Source organism: Myripristis murdjan, chromosome 6 (genome assembly GCF_902150065.1).
Source record: "Myripristis murdjan chromosome 6, fMyrMur1.1, whole genome shotgun sequence".
NCBI lineage: Eukaryota > Metazoa > Chordata > Actinopteri > Holocentriformes > Holocentridae > Myripristis > Myripristis murdjan.
In genome coordinates, this window is record NC_043985.1 from 10,430,724 (window position 1) to 10,451,436 (window position 20,713).

At 39.9% G+C, this 20,713-nt stretch overlaps 1 protein-coding gene across 1 annotated transcript in view; it reads right to left on the reverse strand.

Moving 5' to 3' along the window:
- LOC115360473 (hydrocephalus-inducing protein homolog) overlaps positions 1–19,154 on the reverse strand; it is a 62,981-nt gene extending 43,827 nt beyond the window's left edge. Inside the window, exons 1-13 of the mRNA XM_030053403.1 lie at positions 18,900–19,154; positions 17,556–17,705; positions 16,630–16,835; positions 13,933–14,115; positions 12,245–12,364; positions 11,969–12,125; positions 10,633–10,805; positions 6,777–6,975; positions 6,449–6,548; positions 4,851–4,944; positions 3,662–3,830; positions 2,557–2,639; positions 2,159–2,320 (exon numbers count right to left, since the gene is read on the reverse strand). Coding sequence (XP_029909263.1) covers positions 2,159–2,320; positions 2,557–2,639; positions 3,662–3,830; positions 4,851–4,944; positions 6,449–6,548; positions 6,777–6,975; positions 10,633–10,805; positions 11,969–12,125; positions 12,245–12,364; positions 13,933–14,115; positions 16,630–16,835; positions 17,556–17,705; positions 18,900–19,154 — 2,051 coding nt within the window. The remainder of the gene's footprint in view (positions 1–2,158; positions 2,321–2,556; positions 2,640–3,661; positions 3,831–4,850; positions 4,945–6,448; positions 6,549–6,776; positions 6,976–10,632; positions 10,806–11,968; positions 12,126–12,244; positions 12,365–13,932; positions 14,116–16,629; positions 16,836–17,555; positions 17,706–18,899) is intronic.
- Between the last annotated feature and the right edge of the window lie 1,559 nt (positions 19,155–20,713).

The following is a 20,713-nucleotide window of genomic DNA, read 5'->3' on the forward strand; positions in this document are numbered from 1 at the left end:
CACCATGCATACTTATCTCATAACTGACTTTTTAAATGTCATAATTATGACTTTTTATCTAATAATTATAACTTTTTATTTCATAATTTTGGCTTTTTAAATCTCCTAATTTTGACTTTTTTTTCTCATATTTTTTCTCATAATTATGGATTTTTAATCTCATAATTTCAGTATTTTTCCTCATAATTTTTCCTGTTTATCTCATAATTTCAACTTTTTATCTCAGTATGACTTACCATGGGGATTTTTTTTATTTTTCCCTAGCGGAAAAAGGCTTCCATAAAACAGTTATAAATTGAACTAAATCCAGAAACATGAGATCATGATCACCAGATTCATCAGAATGATGAAGAGCAAAGGCTTGAAACATCACATCACATTTGGTGGCAATAAAGATTTGAGAGCAACAAACACAGTGTGCAGACTTTTTCCTCATCTCATTCAGTGATCACCCCTCATGACAAAAACAGGGTGTGCCCTGAAATGTTGCTGTCTGTCCCCAACTTGTAAAGCTACAAAAGCTCGCAGAGCCTTTTCTTGCACCCTTTTCTGTTTCCTTCTTAGCTTTCCAGTTGCCTAAAGAACTGCATAAAACAACAGACAATATCATTGTATCCACTAGCCATCTCTCACCTGTGTAATGCTAATGTCTTTCTGGATGGGGTTCAGATTTGTTTTCCTACCGAAGGCAAATTTCTTCCCTGAACGGCTCTTTTGAGACATCCTCGCACTGGGACCTACATGCCTGACATCAGGACCCAAAGGACCAAGGAGGGAGAAGAGTAAGAAGAAAGGAGGTGGTGAGACAATCTGAGGAATTAAATGTGTTTATCTATGTCTTTTGTGTTTATAACCCTAACCCTATCCTTTATATGTTTTTTTATTACACAGTATCGCAACACTTCATCTTCAAAGCAGCATGTTTCCTGTAGTCAGTACAGTAAATGTCAACATTTCCTGTAAGGACTGGCAATACAGTTATGCTTGAATGTAAACCTGATTTGTGGGGTATATTTTTTCACATGGCAGCAGACAGGGCTGTACATAAACATCGCACTAAAAGTAAGGACATTTGTGTTTGGTAGATTATTTCTTTGTTGTAACAATGCTTCTTGGCAATAAATCTTATACCGCTGGAAAGCCTGTTTTCTTCCCTTTTAAATGGTTGCCACATTTGTAAAGAACATGCATTTGTGGGATGAGCAGCAGAGCTGAGTATGTGGGTTGCGCCCATGAAAAATTTCCCAAAACTTCTCTGCCAATGCCAAACAGCTTATTCTGCCACTGACTCTTGTTTGGTGTTTGGTGGATTGGATGATTGAAGTTTGAAGAAACAAGACATATTGGCAATTTAACAATTTATTCATTTAACAAACAGGAGCCTCAGTAGCGTGTGGAAGAACCATACACAGCCACAACAGCCTGATACATCCTCCTCATGCTGGTCACCAGCCTGGTCACACACTGCTGTGGGATGGCATCCCATTCTTCAACCAGCATTTGTCGGAAGTCAGCCAACATGGTTGTGTCGGTCACTCTGGCACAAACAGCATGCCCAAGCTGATCCCACAAGTGTTCAATGGGGTTGAGGTCAGGACTGCCGGCAGGCCGTTCCATCCTCTCTACTCCAAAATTCTGGAGGTAGACTCTGATAAACCCTGCTCTGTGGGCGCGAGTGTTGTTATCTTGGAGGATACCAGGTACCAGGTACCAGAAGCTAGTACCTGGGGGTACCAGAAGCTCAAAACAGAGTCAATTTCAACAGCAAAATAAGCTGTTAGGCACTGGCAGAGAAAATTTGGCAAATTTTTCATGGGCGCAACCCACATACTCAGGTCTCCTGCTCATCCCACAAATGCATGTTCCTTAAAAATGTGGCATCATTTAAAAGAGAAGTAAACAGGCTTTCCAACGGTATAAGATTTATTGCCAAGAAGAATTGTTACAACAAAGAAATAATCTACCAAACACAAATTTCCTTACTTTTTGTGCGATGTTTATATTCCATCTACAAGAGGTAATGAGCTCATTTGTTAATTTTGAACTTCTGGACTTCAAATTAATTTTGAAAAACTGCTGTTTACTTCCAACTCAGGTTTTGGGAAAAGTTTTAACCCTTGTAATTATGAGTGTGCATGTGCATGAATGTGTCTCCTACCCTGGCCTTGCAGGTGGGGTAGGCAGGGTGACCCTGACCATGTTGCTGATGGTAAAGGTGGTCTGAAAAACTCCAGTGTTTTCAATGGTAAAGCTCTGGGTCTTCCTACAGCCATAAACCAGTGGAGTGAAGTCAAGGCTGCTTGCAGGAGTGATTTTGTACCTGGAGATGGGTCAGGCAGAAATTTATCTTGAATTGTATATGGGCTAAATCTTAGTATTGGCTCAAATCTGCACATGCCAAAAGTAATGAGATGATAAATTGTAATAAATTGAAAAGAAAATCTCTAAATCTTGTTGAACAAGCTGAACAAGGAGTGCAATGAAATCTATATCAGCAGAAAAAAACATTGTTGCATTAATATCAGATACAAGCCTTGTGTGTCATCCAACACTTACCTTGAGAAGACAGACTGGACAGAAACTTTGATGGGAATGATGCCTACGGTTTCTCCTACATCTCCTATGCGAGGTTCAATAATCTGCAGCAGGAGAAACTCAATCAGTATCTCAAAGTACCACAAGCAACTGTTTCCATGAAACACACATAGTGTGTAATGCGGTATGCAGCAAATAATGCCGCTTTAAATTTACTCCCTTAAGGGGCTTTCACATAGCACGCGGTTTGTGCGGCGCGCTGGGCACAGCGCTGGGTACCGCACAGCGCTGGGTACCGCACAGACTGGCGCAGAGTAGGGCGCACGCATGCGCGTTGTGCAGGTATGTGGCGCTGGTTGCTATGCAACCGATACAAACGCTAGGAAGTAGTCAATCATCTAGATCTCTAAATATATACACCTCCTGTCCATTTAGAAAATCATTTGCTTCAGTTTACAACAGTATTGGTCTTTGATTGCAGAAAAAGAAAAAAAATTCGCCTATTGTGGTAAGCAAAAACATCATATATTTCTGCCAGTTTTTAAACACACCTGGAATTCCCAAATTGTGGGATATCTCTCTCCATGCCTGTGCTTTTTTTTAACGATATCACGGTATGACTGCAGTCTAGTGTCCCACAGCTCTGCATGCAGACAGACAGCCACGATGATGTTATGCCTTTCTGCCAAAATCCGCCTATTTTTTCCGATTCCAATATTCTCTCCTATTGAACGCGCCGAGGTGACATCAAAGGGCGCTGCGCCCAAGTTAAAAATTTTCAACTTGGGCGCAACGCCCTGTCCAGCAGTCGGCGCCAAGCGTGCGCTATGTGAAAGCCCCTTTATTCATCTTATTCAATGCCAGAGAGGGGTAAAACTAAGCTACGCTACAAACAGATGTTCAAGTGAAATTATTAGGTCTTCATGTTCCCTTCCCTTGTCTCAAGTTTTTTTTTGTCAATCATTTGTTTGGACTTGAGCTAGAAGACATGTGGCTGTGAAAAGTAAACTGCCATCTATTGTGTCATGAGGTATGCTCGTTCATTGCACAGCTTCTGCGTCAGAACTACAGAACAAAGATAGGGAAAAGAGAAAAGGCTCGGTCTTTCGAAACGTATGGCTCAGACCTGACAGAGAAGGATAGGCTGCTCTCTCAGTAAGACCTCCTTCTTGGTTTTGATAAGAAGCTGCACTGCTGTAGGCTCATGTTCAGGCAGCAGAGTACCACACTGGGGGGAAACAGTGAAAATGGATGCAAGGTTTGGCTGGGATGAGTCTGTCTGCTCCAGGGTAAACCTTGTGGAAACACAATATATGACCAAGAGTAGAAGAAACAGAAGAATGGTTCATATCAATATTTGTTATCTATTTTGCCCTGGATATCAATGACACACCTGTTTATGTACAAAGGCCAGTGGACCCCCCACAGACAACAGTATCAGTACCAAAGTGAGAAAAAAATCACTCTATATCCAAGTCTGAAAAGTTTACATGATAAAACATTAAATGTTTCTCATGTTTCCATGTCTCTTCTAAAGAACCCATTTTGTCAGAATATTTTGATAGTGCTTTCAATGACATTTTCAGCTAATAACCATCCATATAAATTTTGGAGTGCCAAAGTAAGTGATGTAAAAGTATGTGTTTGACAAATAATTTAAAATATGCTCCTAAAAGCTTATTTCTACTAAAAGCCAAATGTGCCCAACATATAGCAGCCAGTAATGGTAATGACAGTTACAGAGGCAAAGGCCATGACTTCAGCTGGTGCCTGATCAAGTTATGCAGAAAAACTTCCAATCCATCCAATCTTTCAACAACACAAAGCAACATCTGGCTTCTCGTAAAAAAATACATAAAAATGCAGGAGGCTGCATCACTGCCACTGCTGATTACATTAGGCTAATGATACTCTTTGGTTATATAAATGTACAGTGTACTTCACTTGCAAAAATCTGAAAAAAGTCTCAGAGGAAAACCAAAGACGGATCAATATTATGTCAAACATTTGAGGCATCAATCCAGGTTGAGGCTTAACAGTCCTTATATATGTTATAAAACAAAAGCAGTTCTCTGAGCTGGCAATATGGTATTCATGGTTCTTTCAGGTGTCATTAATGCATGATACAGAGGCATGAAAATCACTTCATCATGGGCCAAAGGAAGGCATTAATTAAGTTATATTCCAAGTCATTTGTACAGAGGAGCCTACCTGAAGAATCTTGTGGGCTCAGAATAGTGAAATGTTTGAGTGCAGTCCATACATGAATGTTTTGCTGCAGTAATACAGAAATTGGCCAGGCAGTTCTAACTCACTTGTAAGCCATTTTGTATTTTCCGTTGTTCTTCAAGTTGAAACACAGTTCGCCCTTGTCAAAGACTTTGATGGTTCCAAAATCCATACATCTATCTGCGATTCACACAAGGACATGATACATGAACATCACTGCTTCAGTAAAATAGAGGGCAACTAAACCCTGAACCCAATATCTGTGAAGCCTGACCTCTGTCTTTGGTCTTTGGTGGTAGCCTAGCTCCATCATAGTGAAACAAGAAACCTTACAGCAATTCTGAAACTCTCTTATTTACACAATGTATCATATGTATTTGTATTTTACATTTTAGAATGAAGTCATTTTAGGAGAAGTTATGTGGTGGGACTGTAACCAGAGAACACATTCATTCTTCCATTCGTTGCAGCGATCTGCACACCATTGAAGGTACAGGAAGATCTGGCACAAATTAACTTCTCCTAAAATGATTATTCCAAGATGTATATTTCTGTAACGGCGGGCTGCCATTACTAGATATAGTCAACAGTATCTTGTAGTATTTGCTGTAATAGACTAACTGATATACAGTGTCCATAAAGTCTCTTTACAATTTAACAAATTTATTACAAAAGCAAATGAATAGACAAATCTGTGGAAATTATTAAAAAATGAGGAGTCAATATTGAAGGGTTTGTTTTGCCTCATTTAATACACCTCTATATGGGCACCATTAGTTGCATGAAGCACATCAAGACGGTACTCGATTTCCTGCCATGTTCTCTGTAGCATAGCCTCATCAGTGGTGGCAATGGCATCAGTGATCTTTTGCTTCAGGTCGATGATGTCCAGTGTGATTAAAAACTTTGATAACCACTGAGTACATAGAAAAAATCTGATCAACATATCTCATAAATTGCTTTTGTAATAGATTTTTTAAATCGTGAGGAGACTTTGTGGACACCCTGTACATTCTGGCATATCTGCAATGGGGAAAGGAACACACATGGTTGCCTTATAAATGTTTTTGTTTATTGAATGTTTGTATTTTGCAGCCGACATAGTCAGTTGAGCACAGCAGGGAGGCTGGGCTGTTCTGCCTGTGTGAAAGCACACAGTGATTAGTGATTGAATCCTGCAGTAATGTGTGTAGAGTAATCTAGGAGCTACAGTATATTGAACTGTGTTGCTGATGCATCAACTTTCCTCTGTCTCTTCTCCTTCCCAGATGTTTGGGCAAAAAGATTTCCCGGGGGCCTGTGCATCTTTTTATTAGTTCTGTGAGTTTACCTGCTGGAAATGGGTAGAGGGGAGTTTGTTTGTATTGTACAGATCTATCAGTGTAGTTACTTAGAGTGTTTATTTGTATTTTGTATAGTAGGGGAGGGTATTTATTACAGTTGTAAATATTTTGGGATATAGTTATGTGTACATTATGTATTTGTGTAAACATCGCACAAAAAGTAAGGACATTTGTGTTTGGTAGATTATTTCTTTGTTGTAACAATGCTTCTTGGCAATAAATCTTATACTGTTGGAAAGCCTGTTTATTTCCCTTTTTAATGGTGCCACATTTGTGAGGAACATGCATTTGTGTGTGTAATTTCGACATGTTTGTTTCTGAGCTGTTCTAACTGTAATTACCATCAGGACAGGTTATCTGCACAGCTATGTCGTAGGCTTCACAGGTGATCTCTAAGTTCTTAGTGTGCACATTGCCTAGGATGTTCCCCACATCGGACATCTGAAACACATTACACAAGCACATGCATACACTTAAATAAACCCTGAAACTTAAGCATGTAGCCTACTAATAGAAACTTAAGCATTAGAAGTGTTCAAAGACTTCCATTCCACTACATTTCTACCTCAAAATGTATGGATCTGAAAGGGTAATAAGCCTCTTTAAACATTCAAATGTGTGTACTTCTATACGCTATAGTTTTACAACACACCATCCACACCATCTTACCTCCAGACGAATGGTCTTTTTGATGTTCATGGGCTTTGTGGGCTTGAAATGAAAATACAGAGGGAAAGAGGATTTTGGTAGGATGATGCCCTGATCCTGGGGCACACTGAACGCCTCTCCCAGCTCCTTCACACCCTTCAATCTCCAGGATGCTGGGAGAGCTGTCTTGTTATGTAGCATTACACTACGACTGTTCTGTCTGGAGGAGAAGAAGAGCAGAGTGTGAGAAGAGAAGAGGGCAGGAGAAGCGAGATAGGGATGGAGGGCGAGGGCAGGGTGCAAGCAAGGTATTGGAAAAAAAATAGTGGTGAAGTTATATAGAGGTGGGGACATTTAAGGAAAATATAAGGGAAAAATAGGCAAAGGGAGGCAAGATAAAGAAGAAGGATGTGAGGATGAAAATGGAAAGGGAATAAGGCAAAGGTAAGGAAGGCAAGAATTAAGCACAGAGGAGAGTAGGGAGAGAAAAGGGTGGGGTAAGGGAAGGAAAAGAAAGAAAGAAAAAAGATGAAGAAAAAATACAGGACAAAAGAAAGCATAAATAATCTGCATATTTTACACAATCTAAATCTCTAAAGTAGATGGAATACTGTAGAATCGTAACTGATATGGTTATCTCAGAGTAAGAAACAAGACACTAGGGATGAGTGAGTACACCACTATCTGTATCTGTATCTGTTCAACTATCTACATTATCTGTATCCATATCTGTACTCGGAGCAGGCGGGGCCTAAACCAGAAATGGGTGGGGCTTTAGCAGGAAGTGGGTCGGTTTTGACCAGAAACGGGTGGGGCTTAAACCAGTATGTTATTTTAAGCCGGGTTGATTAGAAGTTGCTATATTTATTGTTTATTAGAAAACTATTTACAGAACAGCCTCAGCTGTTCAGCCTCATTGAGCTTCAGATCCATGTGTTTGATCACAACAGTAAACAAACTATTCACAGAACAAGTTTTTTTATAAACACAGAACATGAATATTCTTAAGTGCATCAATGAATACAACACATGCAGTAGGCAATTATGAAGTACCAAGTAAAATGCCATGAACAAGTTTTCATACTCAACATAACTGTCTTTTTTAATTTTTAATTTTCTATTTTTTTATGATCAAACAGTGATTTTTTTGTTTTATTATTATTTTTTTCTACCTAACCTTCTTGTCAGGGAGAGTTTTTTTTGTTTGTTTGTTTTTATTTCCACACAAAGTTAAACATAATGTTGTAGTGTTTGTGTGTGTGTGTGTGTGTGTGTGTGTGTGTGTGTGTGTGTGTATATATATATATATATATATATATATATATATATATGTATATGTGTGTGTGTGTGTGTGTGTGTGTGTGTATATATATGTAAGTATATATATATATATATAAAGCTTAAAGCGAGACACTACAGGTGAATAGGGTAAAAATTTTAAATAATAGATATCACCATGAAACTTTCTCAGTTGATTACTTATATCAAGATGAGAAAAAAATGTATTGCAAGTTTTTTTAATTTTAATGTTTAAATATGCAAATGAGGCATCATCTCATTAAATATGCACTAATTTGCGTGATTTTTAAAAAACGAAATCAGATCGTGTGATAAAGCCAGGCTCAAAATTCTTTTTTCATTTTGTTGACATATTAGATGGGGAAAAATTACAGAGGGATTTATGGATATCTACTTCTGTTATCCTGTAAATCATAATATACTGTAAATAGCTTTAAAAAAATCGATTTTCGCCATGTTTTTTGGTATAAAATGTTCTATAAATCAGGCTAGGAATAATATATTTACAAATCCCTCTGTAAAAGTCTTCATAATATAGCTAGGTGCAACACTGGGAAGTTTGGTGTATATAGGTGCAACTGAAGTTGAGATTTCGTTCTTGGAGTACGAGAGAAAACTCATTTTGAGAAAAAAGCTTTTAAAGATTGATATTGTAAAAATCAACACATTTCTTTTGGAAATCAGTTCTAACAAGCAAAATAACTATTCAGGGTCTTGGCAATAACAATATACAACATCCCAAGTACATTAAAATTGATAATTCAGTAACACAATAGGCATAAAAGGCCTTCAATTGTAGAGAACCGAAGACAAACACATACAGACAAACAAACTTGCCACCAGAACTGCAACTCTGTGCTTTATGTTCATCCCTAACACAAAATGTATGTATGTATGTATGTATACACACACACACACACACATATATATATATATATATATATACTAATAACTCTCTCTCCCTCTCTGTGTGTAGGCCTACTATTCACTATTACAAACACTAGGTCTGCCCAGTGTCCACATTTTGTCATAAAGTAATCATATTAGATCTGACTCCAGCAACAGGCTGTGGCAAAACCCCTGATTTTGTTTATTTATAGCTATTGTCAGCCCTGACACAGCACAATTTGGACAAAGTAAATAATTAATGAGTTCGTGTAATCGGGCGACGTGGACAAGCAGCCACTGCTGTGTGGCATGCGTTTCAGCAGGCTATCTATAAGATCTATGCCCGCCGGTTTCCCATCGTCAGCTTACGTGAAGAAGCGCTTCCCAAGGATCTTTCACGGGGTAAATCATAAGCTTTTTTCCTTTTACATTCCCTTGCATTTGACTTACTGTTGTCTCCTCTTTATTGATTTGCCCGACATTGCATTCATTCATTCAAAACAGATCCCACGAAAACGATATGTCAAAGTATACCGCGCGAAGTGTCTGAACTAATCATGATATCAGAAACCAAAACAGGCCAATGAAATTACGCTCTTAGCTTTAAATACCCCTTTGGACTTTCACGATTGGTTGCTGGTAGAAAGGAAACGCCTTTGTTTGGATAACATTGCGTTGTGTGCTTTGTGTGGGAGACGGAGAGCGGAGACTCCGCTTCAGTGAGAGAGCAGCTGACTGGAACTCCGCCTGTCGTGGAGTAAATCTAACGCTGCTAGCAGACAAAATGTGATGAAATAAACACATAAATGTATAATTTGGACATTGTCGTAATGCTAGTTTGAAAGATTACATGTTCATGGAGTGAAAGAGCCCAAAATCTCAAAATTGACCACTGCATGAAAAATCGATGATTTTACCTGCCGTGTCTCGCCTTAATTTGTAATATTTATACTACTACTATATTTATTTTTTTATGGACTACAGTGAGAAAGTGTCAGACCATCAGTGCATGCTGCCAAAATAAAATAAAAATAATAATGTACTTTGTGTGTTCAGCTACTGTATGTGTGTAAGTGGTGTGTGTGTTAAGACTGTGACTGCACCACGTATGGTATGAGGAAAGTTTTCCAACTGACTTTATATCAAAAACCAAGCTGGTAATAGCGAGCAGATGGTAAAAAAAAAACAAAACAAAAAAACGACCAGTGTAAAAGCAGTGAGAGATGCGACGTGAGTCGCATTCAGCTGTGTCTGGTCAAAAGCACTGCGTCTGTTACCGATCACATTTAGCAGAAACTCTACTGACTATCAGTGATTACAAACCGAGCTGTCAGCTGTCAGACCTGAGTGAGTGACAGAGAGGTTGTCACTCTGTGCGTGTGTGAGCAGGGAAGCTGCAGTGAACTATGTGTGTAGGGGAGGGGCGCTGTGTGTGACAGGCCTATCACACAATGTGGACACAGTCAGTTACCCAATGAGGATTTTCATTCATCATGAACACAGATATTGACTCTTATTACTTGTATAACACTCATACTCGTCAAAAGTTCTTTATCCGTACTTACAAGACACTATACGTTGTCGAACACCAAAATTCCAAAATTCATGGTACTTCATGAAAATTATTTGAGAAAGCTATTGAAGGATCTCCTAGAAGGTCACTCTAAATTTGAGTTCTGTCCTCTAGTACCTGTGCAGCAAACACCTATCAAAGTGTAGCTGTTTGCAGTCCAGCTCCACCTCTGGTCGAACTCCCCAGCAGGAGAGGTGGATAATGACCGGCTCTGGATTGTCCTTGATACAGCACATTACACTGTCCTCAATTTGGCCCTGGCTGGTGGGATAGGCCCACACTGTCAACTCCTAGTGGAGCAGAAAAATATGAACATGGGCTTTATACTGTTCTCAATCTAGATCACAGATAATCACTTAGGCTAGGCTGTTGATGGCAGACAATTCTTCTCAACAGTAATGCATTAATACTTCTTACATATAATACATTTTTTCACAATCGCTGCCACATTTTAAGAACTGCAGTTTAACTATCAGTCAGTATGGAACACTAATACTTATTACTCCTTGTGAAATAAATAACTTTCCTGCTCAACTCAAACTGTTTGCTTTCTGTTTCTCTAAGTGTTTCCTTGTGTTTTTGATGTGTTTGTTTTCTGTGCCTTCTCAGTGTCAGTCTTGTTTGCCCTGCCCAGCTTCCCACACCTGCCCTGAGTTAGATGCTTTAGCCCGGATTTTTCTGATCCTTGCCCAGTGTTTCCCTCAGCCGATCCTCCCTAGGTGTATCTTGTTTCCTTGTTCTCTATTGTTTTTAAGTCCTGTTTTCCATTCTGGCTTTGTTAATTCATTATATGTCTGGCTTGTTTGGTTCCTGAGTATCTATATTTCTGAGTTCCAAGTTCCTGCATGAACCTGCCTTTGGTTTTATTAAATCTGTTTGTAAGCCTGCCTGCCTGGTTCCCTGCATATGGGCCCTCCTGCTCTGCTCCACGTACCAAAACCATCGTCCAACACAGAATAATTTCAGCAGAAAGCTACACTGGCAAAATTTTAACATCATAAAACTATGAGAAAGAAATAGGGCAGACAGCCGTCCCTATCTACATAAAATTTGACAACAGTTGCAGACATTGCAAAATGATTGCTTATGAAGCATTAAGGAACACATATGTGTATGATTATATTCCTTTTTAAGTATTAAAAAGTAGTGCTAGGTACCTGCAGGAATTTACTCTTGTATTCTCTTGTTCATTTACTCTTCTTTTCAACATTTCCCCTTATTCGAACATTTATTTGAATGGAGAAATCTCCTTTCCTCTGTAAAAAGGTAATGATTGAGATTGGAGCCAATTGTGCTGTTTCATCTGTTTCCATTCCAGCTAAAATTTCTATATTAATTTGACTGTGAAGAGTTTATAGACTTTGTATCCCTGAGTTTAACCCCTGGCAGCTTAATTATTAAACTACATCAAGAATCAAAACAAGTGAATTCAGTGGACTCCTACAGACTTTACCTGTTTCTGATCAGGTTTGAGGGTCATGGTTGGGGGATCCAATATATATGTGTCAGCTTTGGTATCGTGCTGGAAATAGAACTGAACCTCTACATCCAGAGCAGAGTTGTTGTGGATCACCATCCTCTCTGTGTTTTCTGGGTACTTCTCCTTGTATCTACACAAACAGAAACACACACATATGTGACTCCAAATATACATAACTGCACACGGACTCATTTGGAAAGAGACACCAGGACCACCATCACTGCCACCCTCCTCCACACTCTTACTCACCTGTCTCTGCTCTTGCCACAGAGTAGGGGTCCAAATTCAAAGTAACCAGGATTGACCACATAAGTCTTCTGCAGCCCTTCTTCCACTTGGGGCACTTTTTTAGCCAGGGCAAAGAGAGTCCTAGGAGAACACACAGTGGTCTATCAGTCTTTACTTGACAAAATGACAACAATTTTACAGACAGAATCCTGTATATGTTAGATCTATTGAACATCAAAGATTAGAGCTGTAATAAGCATTTTTTAACCACTAGAGTTTGTCGAGAACACAAACTCTGTACTGTATGATACACAGACCCAGTTCTGCCAGCAGATTGCTTGTGAAAACCAAAGTTTATAAAAGCATGTTTCTGAATGGAAATGATGGATAGGTTTCTCTCTTTTGTTGGATTACTTGGATTATTTTGTCTCTAACTTTCTTCTACAATGTAAGCTGTTTTGATTTGAACTGTCACTACAGTCATCACTGTGGTGACAGAGTCACACGCATAATTGATTTAAAATTTGGATTTGGCAATTATGTGCAGAATGAAGCAGCAAGAGGGTGAAGAGGAGGGCAGAGGAGGAGCTTATTGCGGGCCAATACATAAAATTAGAAAACTCAAAGCAGGAATTAACAACAGGATGGCTATAAACTGTAAGATGGAAAGAAGCTCTACAGTGATGACTCTCACATTAGAAGGGGTCATTTTACAGGAACAAAATACATGTGATATCACTCAATGTAGCTTTACGTTTTTTTCTCCCAAAATGGATATGAAAATGAACCACTCAAATAAGTGTTTCCTTGAAGCAGCTTTCACAAAGCACGCAGTTTGGGCTGCGCTCTGCGCTGGGTACGGTGCAGACGGGCGCAGAGCAGCGCGCACGTGCATGCAGAGTAGAATGCACACATGCGTGTCGTGCACATGTGGCACTAGTTGCTACGCAACCGAAACAGACACTGGAAAGTAGTTTTCCGTTCTAGTGCACTTTTTCTCTGGCGGACAATACAGCAGCTTCAGATGAACTGTTTGCTTCAGTTAACACACCTGGTATTCCTGAATTGTTGGATATCTCTCTCCATGATTGGGCTTTTTTAATGAGATCAGGGTAGGACTGTAGTCTGCTGTCCCACAGCACTGCACACAGAGAGACAGCTACAATGATTCTGTCCTCCATTTTTGTTTTGCCGTTCTGCCAAAATCCGCCATTTTTTTCTGATTCCACTATTCTCTCCTATTGGACACGCCGAGGTGACGTCACAGGGGATACACAGGTGGTGGCGCCAGCTTCGCGCTGCGCTCAGCTCGGCACAGACTGGTGTGCCCTTGCGCCCCGTGATCACATACACAATGAATGGCTGCGCAAGTCGAGGTCTGCGTCTTGTGCGTGCTATGTGAAAGCTCCATGAGACTAGCTCATAGACAAGAATGAGGCTGATTTTGGTTATGAGACTTGAGGGCTCCTGAGCCTTTTCCATGATCGGTGATAGTATTTGCTCCATCTTAAAAGAGGCTCTTATTTATATTATGGTCTATGGAAAACTGTGCGATAATTGCATTTACATTTTTGGTTGAGGCAGCTAAAATTATGTGAAGGAAACATACATAAGTTGTGTGTTTTGGTTAATTTTTGTGTAGACATAGACCCATGTATAATCTGTACCATGCCCTCTCTTGACTGTATATGTATATGATTTTGACTGACATGTAGTCTTTGCAGATGGAGGGGTAGGTGCAGATTCCTCTACAGAGGAGCTGATAGCACTTCTGGGTGCCCAGCACTTCAAAGCTGAACGTCTGGCTGAACATCCCAGAGGAGCCTGGGTGGAACCCAATCCTCAGAACCACCTCGCCATTGGCTGGTACCAACCAGCGGTACGTTGTAAGCCTACACACACAGACACAGACACACAGACACAAAGACACACACACACACACACACACACACGTATAAAAGGCTGTTATTTTGAAAGTGTTCATAGGTTCCTTCCTCCTTATCTAAAGGAAGTGACGTCATCGCCCTGGAGTAGTTAGTTAGTGGCACCGCCTTTAGCAGAGTCAACAGACTTTTTCCTTTCTCCTTTTTTCACCTTGGTACACCTGTGGGGACTTTTCCTGTGTTTTGCCTTTGATAAGGTTGTTTTTGTTTGGAGGTGTGCTTTTGTTGTGGTGCTCCGACTGTCCGAGAGGATGCACAATGTAAGTGTCGCTTCTATATAAATTGTGTTCATTGCTCGGCAGGGGAGCTGCCGTCATGATAAGGAAGGTCTCGGGGCCACATAAATACTGTACCATGCATTAAACCTGTGATAAATGGAGAAATGCACACAGCCTGTTTTTTGAAACTCTCCCTTTTAAACGCGCGGACAGCACTTCCTCCTTTTTGTGACGTCACACATAAGGCTATTCCACCCACTTAAACTAGCCAGCCTGCCTCCCCAGGTAACAAGCTAACAAGTTAGCAACATGTCCAAGAAACGTTGTTGCACCATAGATGGATGCAAGGAGACTAATATTTCATTGCACAGTCTTCCAAAAGAAACACACGTTATGCCCCGTTTCCACCAAAAAGAACCTGGTGCTAGTTCGGTGCTGGTGCTAGAGCCAGTGCTTAACTGGTTCCAACAAAAAACTGGTTTGCTTTTCCATCGGCCAAGAGCCAAGCGGAGCCAAGTCAGACCCACGTCATTACGTCAGCGTAAAACGTGATCATGTGGGTGTGGGTGTGCGAGACGCTCGCTTGGAATCACAATAACCAACATGGGCGACAATTGTTGCAAATACTGCTCATGTCTTTAACAAGCTTACATTGTGATCCAGAGGCGAAAAACACAATTATTGCTGGCTACCCGACGTATCCGTGGTCAGAACGAACGACACGAACGACTACATTTAGCTATACGTTTATAGCGTTCGCTGTTCCTGCTTGGGTCTGTAACCCCGCCCACCAATGACGTGGTGGGTCGCGTCATCGGTTCTGTCTCTGGCCCCTGTTTAGCCCCTGCTTGAAGTTGGTGCTTGCCTGGAACCGATTTGGAATCAGTTTGGCCGGTGCTTGGGCGGTGGAAAAACAATGAACCGGTGCTAAGTCAGGCACTGGCTCCCAACCAGCCCTGGAACCTCTTTGGTGGAAAAGGGGTATTAGAGACCAGTGGCTGATGGTAATTTTTTTCCTGGGTCCCACAGGATTTTTGTCCAAATTTGCTCGTCTGTTTGGCTCATTTCAGCGCCGACTGTTTTATCAACCTGACACAGTACAATGCTGGTTTTACAAAGAAACTGTTGGGAAAGGATACTGCTGTCCCCACATTGTCTGGACCAACGTCAACGCCATGACCAGTAAGTGATTTTTTTTTCTCTGTCTCATCAGGACAGTAACATTTTCAGAAATTGTGAAGTTTTTCATTAGTACCGTTGATAACGTTACAGCCGTTAACTTGCCTGTGATTGGCCCGACCATATGTCACTCAGAAAACAGTCAGCCAATCAGTGGAGAGGTGCTGATTCTCTCTTTTGATTGGCTAAACGAACTGTGATGCCAGCGCTCCGGGAGAAAGACAAGAGAAAGGAGCTGTGAAACTATATTTAGCGGACCACAAGTACTCAAAACCACAAATACATCTTGCTAGGGATATCAACAGTTAAAATAGAACCCTGGAAAACTGTACAGCCTGGGGCCTTTAATGTTCACTTTAACCAGTAGATGGTGTTATTGGATCAGTTTAATCATGATTATGGTGAAAATGAATGAATGTTGGTTTCTTGTGTAATTTATTTTTATTTACTTTTTAAGTAATTTCTGTTTATGTGATTACATTATATTATTAACAAGATGGCAGTGATGTATAATATGATTTATTATTATTATTATTATTTATAGAAACTGTTTACAATACTGAGTGCCACAATAAAGCACCACAGCCATTAGATCTGCTGGCAAAGAGTCCTCATCTCCGCTCGTCATTCCTGTGTTCTGACAGACACACCATCTTGTACCCTACAAACCTCAAACGAACTAGCTTTAACCCTCAGTAGTAGCCTCAGTAATGTTTTGTACATACTTGTACATTTGATCTTTTTTTTTTTTTTAAAAAGTCTATTTTTCTTTTACTAAACTTAATGTACTCATTTCTACAAAGTAACTCAGTAACGTTGATTACCTTTTAAATGAGCTACATTTTACTTTCACTTCAACAAATTTCTACCTAAGTAAAATTTTCAGCAAAGTAACAGTGCATCTTCTTGGGATGGATGCTTTATTACTTCTTCCACTCATTCATACTGTATGTTATGCCAAAATAACAGGAATAATGCAACAGAGCACAGCACACAAAGCAACGTGATGTAGATGCAAGAAAATGCATTTGTCTATATGCCACATAGCCAGTGTGTTCTCCCTTACCTTTGGCTGCACTCATGTTGTGTGCCACCTTGTTCACTCCGGTGAGAGAGACTGGTTGAGCAGGAATGGCCTGAGCCCTTCTCTTCTCTCTTAGTTGAGGTTTGTCTCTTGCTCCTCTGACTCTCTCTACCCTTCTCTTCCTTGTCCTGTATCACTGCATCCTCCTTCATGCGGCAACCTTTAGCAGAGGTGGCTACCATGTCCTCCTTTAGTGTGCACAAGTACACATACACACGCACATACTCACACACACACACACACACACACACACACACACATACACACACACACACACACACACACACAAAACATGATTCTTATTCGAGAAACTTTAAAAGCACTGTGTGAGGCTTATTTAAACATCAATATGCCATTTCCAAATTAACTATGATGACTTGGTATGGCATTACAACTAGTACCACCATGTTAAAGGGATGCTAATATGGCTCATCAGTACAAGTATAATTGAAGTAATTAATTGGACTGAACCATCAACACAAAGAAGCACACAGCCGCCTATAGGTACAGGAGGTATTGTAAGCATTCATAAAATAGATAACTGGAGAATATGGTTGTATAATTACTACAGGCCTCAGCAAGGGTACCTCTCTCTATCTTTACCCTTGCAGTGCCCAGGCCACTCTAAAAATAAGGCTTGATGACTCATGCACAAGAGTGCACAGGTAAATTCACAAATTGACAAATTTATCTTCCGTAGAATGTGGTAGTGCTTGGGGAAGTAGCAGGTTCAGGTGAAAAGTTAGGGAAGAAATCTTTTCTCAATTGGTATACTTACAATGAACCTATAAGACCATGCTTGAGATAGCTGGTAGCCTCTGCCTCACACCAGCTGTATTGTTAATTGTTTTTAATTTGGGTGTATGTGATGGCTTTGCATTGCCCTTTCCAATTTCCATCCCACCAACCTCTGGGCCTGAAGGGACTAGGAAAGTGAAACAGTCGCAGGTCAGCTGATCACTTAGCGCCACCCTCATCTTGGGAAAAGGAACCACAGAGAAGATGACTGGAGGGGGGATGGGCAGGCCACTAGCACCCAACCCCAAGCCAACCAACACCTGAAGAGACCAAAGAAGAGGAGGATAAAACAGGACATGATAAATTAATGAGAAACCAAGAAGTACATGTTAAGTGGAGAGGTATTGTAGGTCTCAGACTATTCAGAGGGATGGGAGGAGTTGTCAGAGGTGAAGGAAGACAAAGAGATGGTATACTTGTAGAAATTAATCCTGCAAGATAAAATTAATTGGGTTGCAAATGAGTTGCAGTGGCAACTACAAAAAAACAGGATCTCATGGTTGGCAAGAGTGACGGGCCTATCTCTTGATATAAATTATGATAAATGAAAGGAGACAGCACTAGAAGGATTATAGAAGTATGAGAGGAGAGTTACAGTGGATTTAAAATGGAGTAACCAAGATGTGATTGAAGTGCAAACTTTCAGCTTTAATTTTAGGGGTTGGTTGAACTAAAATATGGCATTAACCTTTTAGGAACTACAGCCAATTTTATACATTGTCACCCCATTTCCAGAGGCTCAAAAGTAATTGGACACTTGACTAAAAAGCAGTTTCATGGCCAGGTGTGGCCTTTTCCCTCATTATTCCATGACAAATGAAGAAAGAGAGTCTGGAGTTCATTCCAAGTGTTTGCATTTGCATTTGGTTGTTGTTTATCAGAACCCTAAACATGTGATCCAAAGAGGTGTCTATGCAGGTGAAGGAGGCCATCATTAGGCTAAAAAAGCCAAAAAAAAAAAAAAAAAAAAATCTATTAGACAGATAGCAACAACTTTAGGAGTAGCCTAATCAATGGTTTGGTAACAACATTGCAATTCAGAATTTGGCGATTTGTCCATGGGTTACAGACTTCAGACTGCAAAGGATTTTCCTTCAAATATTGAATATAATCCTTATAATTATAGTTATGTATCTTATGTAAAGTTTGTCCAGTTACTTTTGAGCATCTGAAAAGGAGTGACGATGTATAAAACTGGCTGTAATTCCTAACAGGTTGATGCCATATTTTTGTTCAACCCCTTAAATTAAAGCTGAAAGTCTGCACTTCAATCACATATTGATTACTTTATTTCAAATCCACTGTTGGCAGTGTACAAGGACAAAATTATGACTATTGTGTCACTATCCAAATACTTATGGACCTGACTGTATGTGCTAAAAAACAAACAGCCAGTTTACATTCAAATCAAAAATATAAATCATGCCAGCTACAAAACGTGAGTGTTAACATACCTCTTCCTGTGAAGGCAGGGTACTACCTTTCAGCAGCTCTGTGGCACTACCATAGTCTCCCTCTGTTTTGCTCAGTACAATGTGAGGGATGGTGGCATCAGCCAAATCTGCCTTCTGTTTCTCTTTTTCAAGCCTCTTTTTCTCCCATTCTTTCTTGGTCCTCTTGCCAACTGCTGGCAACTGTTGACAGTGAGCCTGTGAATGCAGGGTGATGATGGATAAGACCACTGGATTCAAAATTGTAGCTGTAGTCATAAGACTAAGATGTGTGCAATTAATTTAGATGAAATAACAACCCCTGACAACCCCTGCCACCCCCTCCATGACATAATAAACAGGCAAAAGAGCAATGTGAGCCATAGACTGATACAGCCCCGCTGCCTAACAGAGCGGCACAGAAAATCATTCCTACCCAGTGCAGTCAGGCTCTTCAACTCTGCTCTAAAAAGATAGGTTTATTTATTTTTTATTTATTTAGTTACTGCCCCATCGATCGCCTATAGTGCCTCAGCCTCTGGTCTTCATCGTATTTTACTATTTTACTATTTTACTATTTTACTTCACTGTATTTTATTTATTTTACTATTTATTCACTTATCTATCTTACTGCACTTCTTAGTCTGTTTGTAATGTGGTTTTACTGTCTCTATTGTGTTGTGTGTGGCTGTTTTTTCTGCTGCTATGGCACTGTAATTTCCCTGCGGGGATTAATAAAGTTTATATCTATCTATCTATCTATCTATAAGGGACACAGTAAGTGTCCAATAACAGCAACCATTAATGTAATACCTGCCAATAATGTAATAACTGCCAATAACATAATATTTTTTCTGTTCTTAATGTAATAGAAGTTGATAATGTAATAACTTACTAATGTAATAAAATTACTGAACCAATAGCATAACTTTTTGCCAACAATGCAATAAAGTATTATGCCAATAATGTAATAGGGCTTTACATTATTGGCTGTTTATTCCATTATTAGCTGGGTAACAAAAAAAAAAAAAAAAAAAACACAAATAATGTGATAAGTAGAGCCGATAATGGAATAATATACTTATATAACTTTATTTAAGTTTTATTCATTGGCTATAAAGTGTCACACTTCCATGACACTTACCCTTACTGTTGTCTGTTTCAAATAGCTGAAATAGCTTTCAAAAACCTGACACACACATACACACACACACACACACTGGTTTGTCACACTACTGTTTTTTGTATTTGAGAACAAAGCATCTTCAAAGAGGTATAGATTTCATATTATACAACATAAGAGAGATTGCAAACATCTGTGTTTGCAAACGGTTCATGAGTAGAAGGCAGGGCTGAGGGTAAGTCTAACCATTAAGAAGCACAAATAAACTAGACCTACAAGCAGGTATGAGCGGGGTCCAAGCCCCCCCGCGCAAGTCGGACCCCAGACCCACACGTTCCATGCGAGTCTCAGGTTAAAAATCATTCCAGGCAGGGTCATCGGTGGGTCCACAGGCTTCAAAATGGGAAAAAAAAGAAAACTTCTAAAATTTTCTTCACATAACTATTACAGTTCAGGCTGCAGTACCAGCTTTATGCGTCGAAGAATAAAAATAAAAAAATAATGATAATAATAATAAATCCAAGCAAAAACAATTGGGTTCCCAGCACCCCTGGCACACTACGTTTCGGGGATGAAGTTAAAAATTTTTAACTTTGGCAATTTTCTTCGTAAGCCACGCTGCGCTTGCAAAGCATGCCCCCCAGCCCAGTCGGGCTTTGACCCCTAATAATCATAATTCCTGGTGAGACAGTAGGTGTGTGTGTGTGTGTGTGTG